The sequence below is a fragment of the Lampetra fluviatilis genome, chromosome 51 (assembly GCF_964198595.1).
Source record: "Lampetra fluviatilis chromosome 51, kcLamFluv1.1, whole genome shotgun sequence".
NCBI classification, from domain to species: domain Eukaryota; kingdom Metazoa; phylum Chordata; class Hyperoartia; order Petromyzontiformes; family Petromyzontidae; genus Lampetra; species Lampetra fluviatilis.
The window spans coordinates 5870568-5890279 of record NC_136325.1 but is presented as its reverse complement, the minus strand read 5'-3'; the positions used below and the strand labels follow the sequence as shown (position 1 = coordinate 5890279).

At 53.0% G+C, this 19712-nt stretch overlaps 1 protein-coding gene across 1 annotated transcript; it reads right to left on the bottom strand.

Moving 5' to 3' along the window:
* Positions 1 to 9003: 9003 nt before the first annotated feature.
* Positions 9004 to 19238, bottom strand: LOC144948883 (uncharacterized). The gene is made up of 2 exons (XM_078878589.1): positions 19133 to 19238; positions 9004 to 16381 (listed from the first exon to the last, which is right to left on the bottom strand). Exon 2 carries the CDS (start codon positions 16283 to 16285, stop codon positions 11996 to 11998), a length of 4290 nt encoding a protein of 1429 aa, XP_078734715.1. The 5' UTR covers positions 16286 to 16381; positions 19133 to 19238; the 3' UTR covers positions 9004 to 11995.
* Between the last annotated feature and the right edge of the window lie 474 nt (positions 19239 to 19712).

Genomic DNA, 19712 nt, shown 5'->3' with positions numbered 1-19712 from the left:
TCCACTCTTCCTCACACCCCGCTGGTCCTGACAAGGGACCAGCGTCTCCTCTCGCGTGCCACGCACGCTCCTCCGTCAGCTCCTCCTCGCGCGCGCCCCGCACGCACTCTCCCGTCAGTCGCTCCGTTCCTCCCCGCTCCGCACACCGCTGGCCGACGGTGTGCCGAAGCCCCATCAGCCACGTGGCTGATGGCGCGGCGGCCACCCAACGTGATCCCGCCTCTTCACTCCAACAACTGACCCGATCTCTTCCGGGCTCCCCTCTATATCTTCTTCCCCAAGTGACCCTGACTCCTCCCCTTCTGGATCGTCAAATCCGGCCTTCCCATACTGCCCTGCTGGCTCCACCTCCATTCACCTCGCTTCCCATTGGAGCCGAGGTGAACGGTGGCCCCTCCCACACGCCCCCCATACCGGGCTCCGCCCCCCAATACCCCGGGCCGTGTGATTGGGCCAGAGCACAGCAGCAACCCCATTTACGCTCGCATTACACATGCATTGCCTTTGCCTCTGATTGGCCTACACCAGAAACAGCTCTTTAGGGCCTAGCCTCACCAGTGTCAGACAGAACAAAGGCAATCAGAACGTTTATAGCTCAGGGTAAGCAGCTCTATCATGGGATACCCTACGCATGTTCACCACAAGTACAGTGAGGGAAAAAAGTATTTGATCCCCTGCTGATTTTGTACGTTTGCCCACTGACAAAGAAATGATCAGTCTATAATTTTAATGGTAGGTTTATTTGAACAGTAAGAGACAGAATAACAACAACAAAATCCAGAAAAACGCATGTCAAAAATGTTATAAATTGATTTGCATTTTAATGAGGGAAATAAGTATTTGACCCCTCTGCAAAACATGACTTAGTACTTGGTGGCAAAACCCTTGTTGGCAATCACAGAGGTCAGACGTTTCTTGTAGTTGGTCACCAGGTTTGCACACATCTCAGGAGGGATTTTGTCCCACTCCTCTTTGCAGATCTTCTCCAAGTCATTAAGGTTTCGAGGCTGATGTTTGGCAACTCGAACCTTCAGCTCCCTTCACAGATTTTCTATGGGATTAAGGTCTGGAGACTGGCTAGGCCACTCCAGGACATTAATGTGCTTCTTCTTGAGCCACTCCTTTGTTGCCTTGGCCGTGTGTTTTGGGTCATTGTCATGCTGGAATACCCATCCACGACCCATTTTCAATGCCCTGGCTGAGGGAAGGAGGTTCTCACCCAAGATTTGACGGTACATGGCCCCGTCCATCATCCCTTTGATGCGGTGAAGTTGTCCTGTCCCCTAAGCAGAAAAACACCCCCAAAGCATAATGTTTCCACCTCCATGTTTGACGGTGGGGATGGTGTTCTTGGGGTCATAGGCAGCATTCCTCCTCCTCCAAACATGGCGAGTTGAGTCGATGCCAAAGAGCTCCATTTTGGTCTCATCTGACCACAACACTTTCACCCAGTTGTCCTCTGAATCATTCAGATGTTCATTGGCAAACTTCAGACGGGCATGTATATGTGCTTTCTTGAGCAGGGGGACCTTGCGGGCGCTGAAGGATTTCAGTCCTTCACAGCGTAGTGTGTTACCAACTGTTTTCTTGGTGACTATGGTCCCAGCTGCCTTGAGATCATTGACAAGATCCTCCCGTGTAGTTCTGGGCTGATTCCTCATCGTTCTCATGATCATTGCAACTCCACGAGGTGAGATCTTGCATGGAGCCCCAGGCCGAGGGAGATTGACAGGTCTTTTGTGTTACTTCCATTTGCGAATAATCGCACCAACTGTTGTCAACTTCTCACCAAGCTGCTTGGCGATGGTCTTGTAGCCCATTCCAGCCTTGTGTAGGTCTACAATCTTGTCCCTGACATCCTTGGAGAGCTCTTTGGTCTTGGCCATGGTGGAGAGTTTGGAATCTGATTGATTGCTCCTAATCTCAGCTCGTTACCTGTATAAAAGACACCTGGGAGCCAGAAATCTTTCTGATTGGGAGGGGGTCAAATACTTATTTCCCTCATTAAAATGGAAATAAATGTATAACCACCCTCCCCACGCAGCCCCTCCCCACTCTCCCCACCCAGCCCCTCCCCACCCAATCCAGCCCCACCCAGCCCCTCCCTGCACGACGGACGGACGGACACAACAATCCCCTGTGGGCTGGTGTAACCAGGAGGTTCCTACCAGTAACAAATGTAATGTTAACAGCTTGAAAAAGTCAAACAGAGTCTCCACTTTCTCGCCATCGTTGTCAACGCGTGGCCTGGAATCTTCATCAGGTGGTCGGTCTCTCCAGAGCCCGAAGGCTGCAACATTTCTCGTGGTGGTGGTGTTGTTGCAAATTCTCAGAATTGTTCACATTTTTTGAAGCACCCTGCTTATAACTGTGTCGTTAAACCCGCCACCACTCGACACAGCCCAATTTAGTAAGGTTTGTCACGTACACGGAACATGCAAATTCGTTACTAGTGCAGCACACCGGTGATGCAGAGCAACTGCACAACATTTACAATCGGAGTGCGATGTTTCAATTCGTGTGCACGGCGATTGATGGCAAGTGTGTCAGTGGTGCAAGGTGCAGTGATTAGTGTACAGTGTGATTGTGTACAGTGTGATTGTGTACAGTGTGGTTGATGTACAGTGTGGTTGATGTACAGTGTGGTTGTGTACAGTGTTGTTGATGTACAGTGTGATTTATGTACAGTGTGGTTGATGTACAGTGTGATTGCGTACAGTGTGGTTGATGTACAATGTGGTTGTGTACAGTGTGGTTGATGTGGGGGGGTGAGGACCACCCACCCAGGTGCCCCCCCACCCACCCAGGTGCCCCCCCCACCCACCCAGGTGCCCACCCAGGTGCCCACCCACCCATCACAACGATCGTCACCACTGTCACCATCACCATCACCACCACCACCACGACCGTCACAGCGAGAGCGGGCGGGGTGTGTTGAACGCGAGGGGTAAACTCACGTGCGCCCCCCACCCACTCACCCAGGTGCCCCCCCCCCACCCACTCACCCAGGTGCCCCCCCCCCCCCACCCACTCACCCAGGTGCCCCCCCACCCACCCAGGTGCCCCCCCCCACCCACTCACCCAGGTGCCCCCCCCCCACCCACTCACCCAGGTGCCCCCCCCCACCCACTCACCCAGGTGCCCCCCCCCCCCCACCCACTCACCCAGGTGCCCCCCCCCCCACCCACTCACCCAGGTGCCCCCCCACCACCCATCACAACGATCGTCGTCACCATCACCACCACCACCACGACCGTCACAGCGAGAGCGGGCGGGGTGTGTTGAACGCGAGGGGTAAACTCACGTGCGCAGAGCCCGACGGAGAGGGACGCGGGCTGCTGCCCGACGACTCGTTGACGAGGAGTTGAACTTTCTCGTGGCTCGCTCGCTCGCAGCTGAGGTTGGGTGTGGGGGGTGGGGGGTTGTGTGGGGCTGGGGGGGGGGCCGAGGTGCAGGGCGCGCGCGTTCACAGACGCGGGCGGTGGTGGCGCGTCACGTGACACGCGCAGGTTACAGCCCCGCGCGTGTCACGTGACACGGGGGGAGGGGTGAGAGGGGGGTATTAAGGGGCGTAGTGATGGGGGGAGGGGGCAGGTGTTAAGGGGCGGGGTGATGGGGAGAGGGGTGAGTGGGGGGGAGGGGTGATGGGGGGAGGGGGCAGGTGTTAAGGGGCGGGGTGATGGGGGGAGGGGTGAGTGGGGGGAGGGGTGATGGGGGGGAGGGGGAAGGTGTTAAGGGGCGGGGTGATGGGGAGAGGGGTGAGTGGGGGGAGGGGTGATGGGGGGGAGGGGGAAGGTGTTAAGGGGCGGGGTGATGGGGAGAGGGGTGAGTGGGGGGAGGGGTGATGGGGGGGAGGGGGAAGGTGTTAAGGGGCGGGGTGATGGGGGGAGGGGTGAGTGGGGGGAGGGTGATGGGGGGGAGGGGGGAGGGGGAAGGTGTTAAGGGGCGGGGTGATGGGGAGAGGGGTGAGTGGGGGGAGGGGTGATGGGGGGAGGGGTGATGGGGGGGAGGGGTGAGTGGGTGGAGGGGGCAGGTGTTAAGGGGCGGGGTGATGGGGAGAGGGGTGAGTGGGGGGAGGGGTGATGGGGGGGAGGGGGAAGGTGTTAAGGGGCGGGGTGATGGGGAGAGGGGGTGAGTGGGGGGGAGGGGTGATGGGGGGGAGGGGGAAGGTGTTAAGGGGCGGGGTGATGGGGGGAGGGGTGAGTGGGGGGGAGGGGTGATGGGGGGGAGGGGGAAGGTGTTAAGGGGCGGGGTGATGGGGAGAGGGGTGAGTGGGGGGGAGGGGGTGATGGGGGGAGGGGTGATGGGGGGAGGGGTGAGTGGGTGGAGGGGGCAGGTGTTAAGGGGAGGGGTGAGTGGGGGAGGGGTGATGGGGGAGGGGTGAGTGGGGGGAGGGGTGAGTGGGGGGAGGGGGCAGGTGTTAAGGGGAGGGGTGATGGGGGGAGGGGTGAGTGGGGGGAGGGGTGATGGGGGAGGGGTGAGTGGGGGAGGGGTGATGGGAGGAGGGGTGAGTGGGGGGAGGGGTGATGGGGGGAGGGGTGAGTGGGAGGAGGGGTGAGTGGGGGGAGGGGTGATGGGGGGAGGGGTGAGTGGGGGGAGGGGTGATGGGGGGAGGGGTGAGTGGGGGGAGGGGTGATGGGGGGAGGGGTGATGGGGGAAGGTATTAAGGGGCCATCCACTTAGTAGGGTGCGCAAAAAGTCTGTCAAAGCTTGACCCCCCTCCCTGTAGGCACGCGAACCTTTTACACCCCCCCCCCAATCCTATAGAACGGCCGATATTAATCCTCGCAGAAACGATCGAGGATTAATATACTATTACCGTGACTGCAGGGATCCATACTCTTTGGTTCACGGAGGTAGAAAATAAACTAAATCAACGACGTTTCGAGCGCAACACCAGCCTGATGACTGACTCGCTTGTGTTGCGCCCGAAACGTCGTACTTTAATTTATTCCTACGTGACTTTACCGACAGAACCAGAGTAATATTAACGTGTTTAAGCAAACAGATCGTCCACCGCCGGACGATCCAACTCATCTTCTTGGTTCTTTCGGTAAAGTCACGTAGAAGGAAAATAATTCAAATAAAACATAATAAAATTATTCTCACGACGTTTCGGCCACAACGCAAGCAGCCGTCTTCAGGTGGAGACCAGGTCTGCCTTCTCGACAGAGCTGTTCTCCACCTGAAGACGGCTGCTTGTGTTGTGGCCGAAACGTCGTGATAATTATTTTATTATGCTTTATTTTTATTATTTTATTATTTTCCTTCTACGTGACTTTACCGAAAGAACCAAGAAGATGAATCCCTGCAGTCACAAAAGCTTTAAATCGAGATCCAACTCATGTGAAGGTCAATGTAGACAAATTGTTATCGAGGCCTCACCCCCCCTGTTTCCGATGCGCACATTGTCAGTAGCCCCCCCCCCCATATGCACGCTAAGAATTTGGGTTAAACCTCCCCCCTCCCCCCTCCATGCGTACGGACTAAATGGATGGCCCCTAATCGGTGTATCGACTCCGAATGTAATCTTGCGATTCGGTGAGCGGAATCGATTGTTGACGCACTGAGAGGGAGGGGTGAGGAGGGAGGGAGGGGGGAGGGAGGGGGTGAGGAGGGAGGGGTGAGGAGGGAGGGGGGAGGGAGGGGGGAGGGGTGAGGAGGGAGGGGGGAGGGAGGGGGGGAGGGAGGGGGGAGGAGGGAGGGGTGAGGGGGAGGGAGGGGGGAGGAGGGAGGGGTGAGGGACGGGGGGGGGAGTTAAGTAGCTTGATAAGCGGTCATATTTACATTGCTATATGCAGGATGCTTCAATAAAATGTTAACACCTATATGGGACTATCGTTTTTAATGGAAAAATTACGGATAATACACTAACATAACAAATGCATGTTACTCTTTGGTTCTTTCGGTTAAAGTCACATAGGTAGAAATAAAATAAATTACGACGTTTCGATCGCAACACAAGCAACCGTCATCACTCGGAACCGATACAGCAGGACAACTGCTGATTTAGGAGTAAGATCTGCCAACAACAAGAGCTCATACAGGGTTTTGGTGGGCTCAACCCCAGGGGCAAGTGGGCGGAGCGTGAGAAGGAAGAACAGGGGGGGGCACGGAGGGAGTTGGGCACAGGTAATAGATGAAAGGGAGAGAGAAGCTGGGTTAGTGATGCTAATGTGAGACAATTAGCATGTCAATGATACTGGATGCTGCAGCGTTGGCTGCGCGCTGAGAAAGGGGGGAGGCAAGGAGGGAGGGAGGGAGCTGGGCACAGGTAATAGATGAAAGGGAGAGAGAAGCTGGGTTAGTGATGCTAATGTGAGACAATTAGCACGTCAATGATACAGGATGCTGCAGCGTTGGCTGCGCGCTGAGAAAGGGGGGAGGCAAGGAGGGAGGGAGGGAGCTGGGCACAGGTAATAGATGAAAGGGAGAGAGAAGCTGAGTTAGTGATGCTAATGTGAGACAATTAGCACGTCAATGATACAGGATGCTGCAGCGTTGGCTGCGCGCTGTGAGACAGGGGGGAGGTAAGGAGGGAGGGGGCGGGGGGGGGGAGTTGGGCACAGGTAATAGATGGATGTTAACAACATTGTTATCAGAGTAACAAAACGTCGTGATTTATTTTATTTCTACCTACGTGACTTTACCGAAAGAACCAGAGAGTATGGATTCCTGCAGTCACGAAAGCTTCAAATCAAAATGTATGGTGATAGCCTGAAAAAGTCAGTCTCCATTTGTTCGCCATCATTGTCAACACATGCCTGTAATCTTCTACAGGTGGTCTCCAGAGCCCGGAAGCACATTTATTGTGGTATTGTTGTAAATTCTCAGAAGTGTTCAACATTTCTTTAAGCATCCTGTACAGTACACATCTACATTTCCATATAATAAACTATTTTATTTTATTTTACCAGGTAAGACCCCAAATGAGCTATGTAGTAGCTCTTTTTCAAGTGACCTGGCCACAAATGATAGCTCAACGAAGTTGGCTTATCATGTGGAAATTTATAGCGGCCAAATACGCACATTTACACTAGGAGACCTCCTTTACCAGTGGAAAAATATAGTAATAGGGTTTTACCCTTTCAACTGGTACAAAAACTGACACCTTTATACAAGGGATCATTATTACTATATTTTGCCACTGGTAAAGGAGGTATCATAGTGTAAATGCTTACCCCGAGCTCTCAATACTCTGATAGTGCGCTGTCTTTGAGTTATACGCCTTTTGGCGTCATCTGGTCCAACACCAATGGAGACTAGGCTCTAAGAAAAGCTGTCTCGGGTGTAGACTAATCAACTTCAAGGACAGTGCATATCATTATCAGAGTTGTTTCTCTTGTTTGCATTTTGACTGCTTGTGTTGTGGTTATTGCAAACATGATCCCTTGTATAAAGGTGTCAGTTTTTGTACCAGTTGAAAGGGTAAAAACCTATTACTGTTACTAAATACGCACATGTTTAAATGTGGAGGGAAAACCCAGAGGACCCAGAGGAACATCCACACGACCACGGGGAGAACGTGGTAAACTCAAATACAGGCGTCAATGTTAAGATCGAATCCACTACACCTCCTGTATTCCAGGCGAGGTAGTTAATATCTTGCCACATTGTACTTTTATTTTATGTACAAATAGGTTGCGCACTTTTGGACTATTTCCACATTTTGTACTTCCGCCAAAATATAACACATTCCTGCGGAGGGAGCTGGTAGGAATGTTGGGTTGCTCGGTCAATGGCCAGGGTCAACGGCGGCGTGGTGTATTCCGCAAATATGCCCGACTGAGGGCGGGCACAAGCCGGCGTGAGTAGGTTAAACGTTGAGTTTTATAAGGGCACCATGGGGTGACCAGCCCCTCCCCACCCAGCCCCACTCCCCACCCTCCCCTCTTTGGATGCACGATGGACGGACACAATAATCCCCTGTGGGCTGGTATAACCAGGAGGTTCCTACCAGTATAACGGAATTGTTAGTTTGCCTTTGGCAGTTCACATCACACATTTCGGCTAAAACAAACTAGTTGATGAAAGGCATTCCTTAAAGAAAACATTAATGTGATTGCATTCTAGCATCTGCAGTGCTGTGCAAGATATTAACCCCAACCGCGATAATGTTTCATGAGTTTAAAATTTCAAGTCGCTATTTCTTAAAATCTATTGACAGCAGACAATTGGCTTTTATAGAAGACACCTGGGTGTTTCTGGCTGTCACTGGGTTAAAAAATCTCAGTGGTATCTTTGTGGCAAAGAAGCCTACCCGAATAATGCCACGCACGACGATGGGAGGAGGGTGTGTTATTACCTATCGGCTGGGATTGTAACAATTAGGCAATTAAAATATTGGGTTGCAATCGTGCGTTTGAGAATGATTTTCAAGTCCGGTAACGTTTGCACGTGTGTTTCGTGAAGGCAATTAATGGTGACAGGGAAAATTAGATAGAAAATACGGACATGACAGCAGCGATCGAGACAAACCATGGACAAGACAGATAGACCATACAAACAAGACCAATGGTACAAGAAAGTAATAAGGGAGTTTTGATTGAGCAGATGAGACGGCACAATATAGATTGTGGTACAAATAAGATGACAAATAATAAACGCTTACTCCGAGCTCTCAATACTCTTGATAGTGCGTTGTTTTTGAGTTGTGCGCCTTTTGGTGTCATCTGGTCCAACACCAATGGAGACTAGGCTCTAAGAAAAGCTGTCTCGGGTGTGGACCAATCAACTTCAAGGACAGTGCATATCATTATCATTATCAGAGTTGTTTCTTTTTGTTTGCATTTTGATTGCTTGTGTTGTGGTCATTGCAAACATGATCCCTTGTATAAAGGTGTCAGTTTTTGTACCAGTTGAAAGGGTAAAAACCTACTACTAAATAATTTGTCGTTGAACCAAATCTTGACTGTAATCATGGCTATTTAAGCCGAACATCTTCACGGTGATGCTGAAGTCGTAGAGGTAAGCAGAGAAGGCGGCGGCAATTGGGAAAAACAATCTAACTTTTTTTTATTTAACCAGATGAATCCGTTCAAATTCACTATGCATCGTTACAAACCACAAGCAATAAAATATATTCACATGAACATACTAAGCTCGGCTAGTACAAAGCTACACGGTTTCCCATTCATGCGCTCACACTAAGGACACAGAAGCCGTTCTGCACCAACTCAAATTTCCGAATTTCCACGTTGCCTCTGGTGCTTAGCTAAGCTTTATGGACACGGACTAAGCAATCGGAAACGTGAGCTAAAACATCTGAAACGTTTAAAGAATATAGTTAATCTATGACAGTTGAACCATTTAAAATTAGGCTTGTGTAGTAGCTCTATACACTCGTTGTGTCTTGATTTTTCAAAAACACCAAGTCAGAGAAAGAGGGATCACATCGCTACCAGCATGTGCTGCTGCTGCTGCCAGAACATGTCTGCTTGCACGAGATACTGTTGGTGACCGACAAACCACGTGTTTCTCAGTTGTCCTCTGACATCTACGCACGACTTACATATAGTTGTAACAAAAAACTTAGTACGAAACGTGAGTATATTACAATAGAAGGCATTTAAAACTACATTATTCACCTAACATTGATACGGTGGATACAAGGACAAAAAACGAGTTACGCGTCCAAATGGAAAGAAACTACCAACTCCTTTCTCACGATAATTACAACACGTTCCCGCTCATGTCATCTGCACAGCAACAAACACAACCGCACAAACCCGGAGACCCGCGAGCTCAAGTCCATGTCAACGAAGCGCGAGACGGTTCACCACCAATTCTTAATGTGATATTGCCTGTGATGATAGGAATTCTAATTTACCTAGAATATGATCTGAAGTATCCCGTTTAAAACGTTATGATGAAACCTCTTTGTACATACGTGTGTGTGTGTCTGCAGTCCAGTGAAAAGTGCACGAGGTTTAAACTGAGCGTGCAGCAACTATCAACTATTCGCTGTGCCATTAGTTCGGCAGGCAGGCAGGCATCTCTCGTGTCTAGATTGCAGAAGTCGTTGCAGACAACTTTGCCAAATAAACTTTTGGTCGAACGGGGAGAACACGTGGGCCTTGGCAATTTTTGTTCCAATTTGTTGGCAATGGAGACCATTGGCACATTTTCATCAAATAAATGAACGATCACTTGCAGATTCTAGATTTGAAGCTTTCGTGACTGCAAGGATTCATAGTCTTAGGTTTTTTCCTGTGACGGTTCCACCTGAAGACGGAGGCTTGTGTTGCCTCCGAAACGTCGTAATTTTATTTTATTTTACTTTTATTAATTTAAATTTTTTACCTACGTGACTTTACCGAAAAAACCTAAGAATATGAATCACTTGCAGCCCAACTTGTCAATCGGCTGCTGGTTGAGGGCCTCCACACACCATGTCGGTTGTTGAGGGGGGGGGGGGTTAACCATACTTCACCACGCTGGTCATTGCGGGTTTGGGGGCCGTGGCCCCAGTACCAGTTCAAATATCACTCGCTATTGACGCGAGCCGTGGCCAGAGACTGAGCTCAGGCAGCCGGATTCGTAATGAACGTAAGCAAATCAATACGCCACACCACTCCACTAATGAATTCTTGACCAACTTTCCTGTATTTTTTTTACCACATCTTATCATTGTAAAAGGCGTAGGTGCGACACAATATTCGTTGCAGTGAAATGCCAGCTCAGATCTTCTTACAGCGTAAAAAAAAAACTTGATCCGAGTTGGCACTTTTACTGCAGTTGGGTAAAAAAAAGAGACACTCGCCAAACACGTGAATGGGTCACCCCCCCCACGCCTCACCTTTACACGCAGACACGTTGACGACCAGTGCGGGAGAATGCGCGCCCCTGCGACAATGCAAACCGGCTACAATTTGGCTGTAGTGAGGTCACGTGGGTTGTAAAAGGCTGTTGTGGAGGGTTTGTTACTGCTGAGAAAATAGCGACACGTTTTTCTTTCTCGGGTAAAATTCAACAAAGATGAAACTGGATAACAAAATTTTAAAAAATCCTCTAAAAATTAAAGGAAAATACATCCTTTATCAATTCTGACTCTAGCGGGTTTCTTTATCAGCAGTATCTGGGATTCGTTTTTATTATTTGTACACACTTGAGTAGGACAAAGAAGTCCGCAGTTTGTCCCTTTAAAAGAAAACAGGCCTCTGGGCCTATTTCAACACGGATTTAATGAATCAACGGATTATCATAGGTTACAATAGCTTAATAAAACACTCTACAATACGTAAGAAACAAATTGTATGCAGTCGTGATGTTCAACAGAGACTTTTACAACACGTTCAAGTTGCTACAACAATGCAACATTGAAGTACAGCTTTGTAATGCAGAAGTGTCACAACGGACTTGGTTCACGTGGCAGTAAAAATTGGGTGAGTGTGAAACCCATATATATCGGGTGGAAACCAAAACAATCAAAAGGAAAATTGTGGGTCACCTTCAATACTCTTTGGGTCTTTCGGTAAAGTCACGTGACTTTACCGAAAGACCCAAACAGTATGAAGACCTGCAGTCACGAAAGCTTTAAATCACCTTCAATACTTTTCAAAAAACAAAAAAACACGTCTTTGGAAACGTAACGCAATGTGCAGTAACAACAAATTAAGGGAAACACTGAAAAATTCACACTCCAAGGCATATTTACAAACGGTCAACATTGATTTAAATTTGAATGTATTTTAATGCACTTATTGCTATTTATATTTTTCATACATGCCGAACCTTAGCTGGAGCGCCAATGAAGAAGCACTCCGCGTGACATAGCCATAAAACACCCGGCGACAACTTAATATAATTTCTCCAAATGTTAAGATCACCTTCTCACGGCTAAAAATATCCATTACTGCTGCCCATGGCAGTGTGTGGTGTAGCCTTGTGAAACTGGGTTGCCAACTGGACGAAAACAAAGCCTTTCAATAGAACCAGGACTTTTCGATGCAACAAACAATGCCATCAACGACAGCGACCGAGAGACATCGCCAACTCAGCCACTGTGGCTTTCGGGAGCCGCGTCGCCGTCCCAGTGGAAACTCTGCCTGTGGCTCCAGAGGCGGAAGTTTGTGCGGAAGGACTTGTTGCAGTCGTGGCACTGGAACGCCTTCACCTCGCAGAACAGCTCCTGATGACGCTCCAACTGCTGGAAGAGGCTGAACACGACGCCGCACTTTGTGCACGAGTGCGGGAAGTCCACGCCCTGCGCCGGCGCCGCTCCCGCGGCGCCGGGCTCCAGGTGCGGAGAGCTCTCCACGTCGGCGGCGGTCACGAGCGGAGCTGCTCTCCGATCCGCTCTAGCCGCCCGCGCCTTCAGCTGTCTCGCTTTGGCCGCGCTGTCCCTCCTCAATCGCGGCGGCGACGGCGACGCAGGATGCACAAGCCGGGGCTTGCGGCAGCTGGGGTGCGCCGCCTCTTCCTCCTCGCTGCCCAGCCCGTGAACCATCTTGGGCTGCGGCTTCGTCTTATCCTCACCGATATCAGCGCCGCTCTCAACTGCGGGGCTCTCCGACTCTGGGTTGGCGGAGCTCGGGATCGCGCCCTCCACTTGAGATTCCTGGAAGTCGTCATTGTGGTCATCGCCGCCCCCGCCGTCATCGTCGCCGTCACCTTTGTGAGTGTTTACCTCGACAGTCACGAAATTAGTGTCCGCGTCTTGACACTCCACTTTTTCCTCTTCTGCGGAAAGCATCTCATTTGTTTTGTGGTCATCCTTTAGCGCTGGACCCAGCACTATCAGGATTTCTGAAACCGCCTTGGCCTCTTTGTCGCTGTCAGTCTCCACTGGAATGTCGCTCTGAAGCGAGCCGGCCGCTGCAGCGTCAGAGAGGGACAGCAGAGAGTACGCCGACGGTTCGACCGCAGAGGCCGATGCTAGATAGATGGCAGGCAGCGGTGACGAGTGAGCGACGATTTCCTCGGACTTGTCCGCGTCTGACACCGCGTCTGACACCGCGTCTGACACAGCGTCCGACACAGCGTCCGACACAGCGTCCAACACCGCTTCTGACACCGCCTCAGCGGCGCCAGCGGATTCCTCTCGCTCGGCGGCGGCCTCGGGGGGAGATAAAGGCTGGGCAGCAGGGCTCTCGGGGAGGAAGGCGAACGTCTCCGAGTCGTGGTGCACCTCCAGGCGGTGGCGCCACAGGCTGAAGGCCGTGCGGAAGGTGCGCCCGCACGCTCTGCACATGAGCCGCTGCTGCCCGCACATCACTTCGTGCTCCTTCCGTTCGTCGGCCGACCACAGCACCAGATCGCACAGCCGGCACGGCACCGGCTCTTTGTCGCCCTGCTCGGCCGCGGAATCCTCGCCCGTTGTTTTCGTACGGGGTGTTAGTCCGGGCGCGCCAGGGCTTCCCGCTAGCCCGAAACGAGGACCCCTCCTCCCCACGCACTTCCTAACCCTGGGCGTAGCGAGGGCGGAGTCCGGCGACGTGGGCGAGGTGTCCAGCTCGGCCAGCAGCTCGAGCCGGTGCCTGCGTTGATGCATGCGGAGGTTGCCCTCCCTGCGGAACGACTTGGGGCATACGGAGCATACGTACGGCCTCTCCAGCATGTGAGTCTTGGTGTGCTCCCGGAAGCGGCAGTAGAAGGGGAAGTTCTTGCCGCATTCCCCGCATATGTAGCCGCAGCCCTTGCCAGCGGTTTTCACCTTTTGGCCATCTTGGGCGCTCAAGTCGGCCTCTTGCGTCTCTGCCGGGGGCTCCTTTTTCTCATGATCATCCTCGTCATCTTCTTCTGTGTTGTTCTGCTCAGAATCCTCGCCAAATTGGGCAAGTTTTTTCACGAGAAGCCTCTGCTCCAATTTCCCACCAGCAGCTTCGTCGCCCCACGAAATGTTTTTGCGTTTTCGTGGGATCTTTTTCTGACTTTCCTCCGAGACAGCATCTGTCTGCGTTTCACTGTCAATGCCAGTGACCGATTCTTGATCTTGACATCCTTTGTCTCCATCACCAGATTTGGGGTCAGTCGACTTTTCCGGACTCAACTTAACAATGGATTTCTTGGCTTGAGAAATGTCCACTTCTGCAGAATCTCCTTCAACATTTAGGCTGCTCTTTTGGTTTCCATTGATTTCTCCACCGTCGTCAATGTGGAACTCGATGTCATTGACTTTATTCAATGTCGCGTTTCTCTCCCCACTGACCAGAAGGGTCTGCCCATCACTGCTCATTTTCAACGCATCATCATCTTTGTCCCCCTCCACTGCTTGGCTCCCATCATACGACAACGTCTCCTCCTGAGCAGCTTCCAAGACGTGGTCCTGTGTAACAGCTTTGATTTCATCTTCAATGCCTTCGACAGTTGTTTCAACGTTCTCCATCGCATGCTCCACATCGTCCTCGTCAGGTTTAACATCAGCAGGCTCTGTCTGCAGTAACTGTTCACTGCTAGAGATTTCTTCATTTGTGACATCCGCTTTCTCCGCATCTGCCAGAAGACCGTCAGTCTCTAACGCATCGTTCTGGCTCCTGGCTGTGCTTCTATTCCCCCGTTCAGCCCTGGCACGCCTTCCCAACCCCAGCGGCGCGCGACCTTCCTCCACCCCGTCGGCGCCTCCGTCCCCGAGGCGGTCGCCGGCATGAGGCTCCGCCTGTCCATCCAGCGCCCCGCTCACGAAGGACGGAATCACGAGGAAGACGCGGGAGGTGGAGTCTTCCGAGGACTCCTCCAGACCGCCGGCCAGCGACGCGGCGTGCTGTGTGCGCCGGTGCGTCCAGGCCTTGTAGCTCGTGAGGAAGCGCTTGCCGCACACGGCGCAGGGGTATGGCCGGTTGGCGCTGTGGTAGACATCGCCGTGGCGCTTCAGAGCCCGCACCGTGCGGAACACCTGGCCGCACTCGTCGCACCAGATTTTCGAGGCGTTCTTGACGCGGAGCTTTTCCAGCGACCACTTTTGCGCGGTGTCGCAGTGGCGGTCGTCGGCGGCGGGGGGCCCCTCCTCCGCGAGTCGGCCCAGCACCAAGCTCGTGCGAAAGCTTTTCAAGCCGGGGCTCCCATCCTCGGCGACATTGCAGGGTCTCTTGTTGGAAACGCCGCGCTTAAGGCCCGGGCCAGACGCCGCTCTGCTACCCTTGTGGCTACCAGTACCCTCCACAGCCCCCGCCGACGAGGAGCCCTGCAGTGATCTCTCTACCTTTGCCTGCACGGAAAAAAGACGATCGGGGCTGCAGGCTTTGTCGTGTTTCTCCACGTCCTGCTGCAGTTTTCTAATCGTCGCCTCCAGTGGGGTGGTCCGTTTTGCTACTGTCGGTCTCACGGGGGCCTCCAGCGGCAGCGAGTCCTGCTCGCACCGGGTTCCATTCTTGACGCTTTCGCCAGGATCTGCATCGGGACGGACGTCGCCACTTTTGCCTTCGTGGCAGACGGCCGTGATAGAAATGCTGACGAGGGTATCCAGAGCCTCGCAGCCACCTTGTTCCCGAGACTTCGCCGCAAGCTCCGGGGTCTCCAGCGCGGAGATCTCGGAGAAGTCGGCATTTAACTCTCGTTGATCTGGAGCACCTCCCACTGTCCCCTGTTCTTCTTCGCTCGCCTCAATCCTTTCCGGCTCGTCGACTCTCACACCTCCATCGCCGGCCTCTTCCCCCTCACAGCAGGCTTCTTCAACGTGGGCGCGCAGGTGACACACCGACTGCACTGCGCCCAGGCCATTGTCCACAGGGGAAACTACTCCGACGATCGCAGGAACGTCGTCCTCGTCCGAGTGAGTCCCATCGTCCGCCTGCCCTTCGCTCACCTCTCCCCGTGGCACCGCCTCACCCAGGGGATTGTCGCTCACCGGCACGCCCTCGGTGCTCACGTCGCCGTCGCCGCCGCTTCCGCTCTCGCGCGCCGCGTGCTGTGCAGGCCGCCCGCTTGGCAGCGCGGCCAGGAAGGGCACACCCAGCGCCCGGCCCAGCGCCCGCACAGCGCGCGCTCGCGCCGCGTCCACGCGCACGCTCGCCGTGTACAGGAAGGACAGCACCAGCTCGAAGGTGCCAGGCTCCACGCCGGCGATCTCCACGTTGTACACGGCCGAGGAGGTGCCGGCGCTGCCGCCTGCGAGGGAGAGACGCTCCTCCCCGAGCGCCGACCCGCACGGCAACGCCGAGAACAGGCGGCGGAAGTAGACGCTGCCGGCGGCCAGCACGGTGCGGTGAGCACGGAACTTGCGTTCGCCCGCAATGAGCGTCACGTCGCAGAGCGAGAGCGCGGGGCGCGCCTCCCGGTCTGCATCCAGGAAGCGCAGCAAGGCCCTGGCGTAGGTCTCGTCCGTCGCGCACAGCATCGACTCGGCCATGATGATACTGGATGCCCAGTTCACGGTGTCGCAGCGTGAGAGTGGGGGATGTCGTGTCCCGTGCCGCCAGAGATTCAATTCACCTTGAATGTCCCCCTGCACACACACACACACAAGGGAGAGCACAGTTGGAAATTAAGACCTGCACACAGTAGTAGAGCTTAACAAAGCACATTCTACAGAGCAACGCTTCAATCCATCAGGGAGTCGTTCCTGTCAAGAGCATTGCGAGTTGTCTTTGTGGTTGTTGAGCACTATGTTGGCCATGGCTGTGGTTGTTTAAATGCTTACTTCAAACGATTTAATAAAGTTATAAAAACACTGCGTACTACTCTTTCAACACTGATAACCTTTCTAACATGGTTAACATTAACAATGATAGAATAAACTATAAGGTGAACCACTAAATTCTGGGTTAACATCACAAAGGTGTACACCACCCACACCGGGCAGCAAGTTTGCTCCTTCCCCCCCCACCCCCCCCCCCCCGAGTCCCTGAGAATCATAAGCGGAGCTTCTGCCACAAGAGCAGCCTTCATGGAAATTGGCGCCAAAATCCGACTGCAGCCGGACTGGCTGGTGAAGCGGGAGCAACGACAGCCAACGTGTCGTTACCACTTGGCTGTGAACTTCGCTTTTCTCGCTGCAATTCTTTTCACAGAATACACAAATAGTTTCCCGCTTAGATTTACACGATTTTTTTCCGGCTTCCACACAACGGGTTAGGCACCTGTAACCACACGTACAGTTCAACAAACATGTTGAGTTCTGCAGATCATTCGCCCACTTATACTGCCTTCAAACGGTACTCAATTTGCGCGGTAGTTGCACTGAAGTGAAAATCAGAACTAAGAGGCGGTGTTCAGAACTCCACCAGCAGCAATTGCGACATCCCTTCTTCCAATCGCTTTTGTGCAAAAACTCTCCCCTGCGCACACATTGAGACCCAAACTGAAGAGAGTGTGACACTATGAGGTGCCAGTGCAAGACAAAGAACCAGGCATTCAAAACCCATCACATGGCTAATTCCATGACAGCCTGACGGACCAGGTGCTATACTATTAAACCAGGTGGCAGTCCATTTCAGTCTGCGGTCCAAACAAAGCGTTAATTGCTATCAAGTGAGGTGAGAAAATATTAGTGGTGGCCAATAAGGGGATTGGTATAGCCCACAGATTTCTGGCTTCCATCGTCCGCGAAGCTTAGGGGCAACGCTAAACCGCATACCCGCAAACCATGGCAGATGCGAATACTTGACGTGCAAATGGAAAATTTAAAAACGCTCCGGTGTGCGACTGTGGTCACCCAGAACAGACCGTTGGAACATATAACCCGATTCAGGAATAAGAAGGAAGCATCACAGCGATTCACCACTCCACTACTCCTGATGGAATTGTCTGGCTCAACCACCTCAATGTAAATGCAGCACTACAGCCTCAGGTCTTACCAACACAAAGAACATCAGCTCTTGAGCTCATGTGCCATGCAAGGCGGTAGTGATGTGCCAGCTTCTGCCTCAACAAAACACATTCCTGCGGAGGGAGCTGGTAGGAACGTTGGGTTGCTCGGTCAATGGCCAGGGTCAACGGCGGCGTGGTGTATTCCGCAAATATCCCCGACTGTGAGGGCGGATATGCCACTAAGTTGAGCTATCATTTGTGGCCAGGTCGCTCCTGAAAAATAGCTGTATAGATCGGTCGGGTATTACCTGGTATTAAACATGGCAATGTGAGATACAGGACTACGTATGTATAACTTATTTCATATTGTACGTAGCCAAGCGTGTTATGCATGTTGAACTTCTTTCGCACCGTACGTAGCCAACCGTGTTATGCATTCTAGATTTGAAGCTTTCGTGACTGCAAGGATTCATACTCATAGGTTTTTTCGTTAAAGTCATGTAGGTAAAAAAAAGAATAAAACAAATTTTCTCTATTATTGATTTCTATTTTTTACGTACGTGTTATGCATGTGGAACTTCTTTCGCGCCGTACGTAGCCAACCGTGTTATTAATGTTTAACTTCTTTCGCGCCGTACGTAGCCAAACGTGCCAACAGGAGGCGCGGGTGGCAAGGGCAACCAAGTGGACAACACAAAAAGGAGCTCTGGAGCGAACCGATAGGAGCTGCGCCGTACAAATGCCGGCCCGTGTGACGACGCAACTCTCTTTGTGTAAACTTCGCGGATGTCCAGGGCCACGACAAAAGTGTCGCGTTGCGGCCAAGACCGCAACAAGTGCCGTGGCGGCGGCGGTGTCTCTCACACTTCCCGTTCGAGCCTTTTAACAATGCGAAGAGGGGGGGGAGATGGGAAAACCGTCACCATTGACGTCAATCGCCGGTGACGTCAATCGCCCGTGACGTCACCGCGCACGCGCGCCGCTCCCCAAAAAAAATTACAAAACGCAACGCGATGACGTCATCGCGGCTTGGACCCCAACGGCTTCCCGCGCGACGCGATGACGTCAATGCGCCGTGATGACGTTGGGCGCAACGGCACGACGCGATGACGTCATCGCGTCCGACACAATTGAAAGCGCCGCTTTTAACGGCCCTCAAAATGGGGCGGGAGAGCGCGATGACGTCGTCGCCTCGCAATGTGCTCAACGTGCCACCGAACGCGACGCGATTACGTCACCGCCGCCAGCCAATGGCGAGGGCCGCCCGTGACGCCGTGCCATTACGTCACCCCGCGGAAAAAAAAGGACAACGCAAGTTCTCTACGGACAAAAACACGCAAAAAAAGCAGAAAAAAAGGCGCTTAAGTTTAAAATTTCCCGCCGTTTTTGCGCCGAGATGTACCCCGAGCCGAGAGCTGCGACGTGCCCCCGTTCCCCGCGCGTTCACCTGGCGAGGCGCGGATGGTTCCCCTCACGCCGCGGTGCCTTTCCGCCTGGGCGGGAAAGAGCGCGCTCCGCCGTCAGCAAGCCACACCGACCATGTTGAGATGACGTCATGCGCTGCGCCGGATGAGGTAATGCGCGCGCGGTGGGGGGGCGTGGTCAAGCGTGGATGGTTGGGGCGGGGGGGCGTGGTCAAAGAGGTGGGGGCTAGCTCGAATGGGCGTGGCCAAGCGCGGGGAGAGGTGGGGGGGTAACGGTGGGCGTGGTCATAGCGTGTGGGGGGAGGGGCTTGCGTGGTGTATTGGGCGGGGGAGTGGTCAAAGAGGTGGGGCTCGCTCGAATGGGCGTGGTCAGGCGCGGGGAGAGGTGGGGGGGGGTAACGGTGGGCGTGGTCATAGCGTGTGGGGAGAGGTGGGGGGGTAACGGTGGGCGTGGTCATAGCGCGTGGGGGGAGGGGCTTGCGTGGGCGTTGTGTATGGGGCGTCGCCTCGCGCGCTGCGAACGTTGATGTTTTTATTTTAAATAAAATAGAAAATGTATTTATCATTTTACATTTTATTTAACAAAATTATTTCATTTAATTT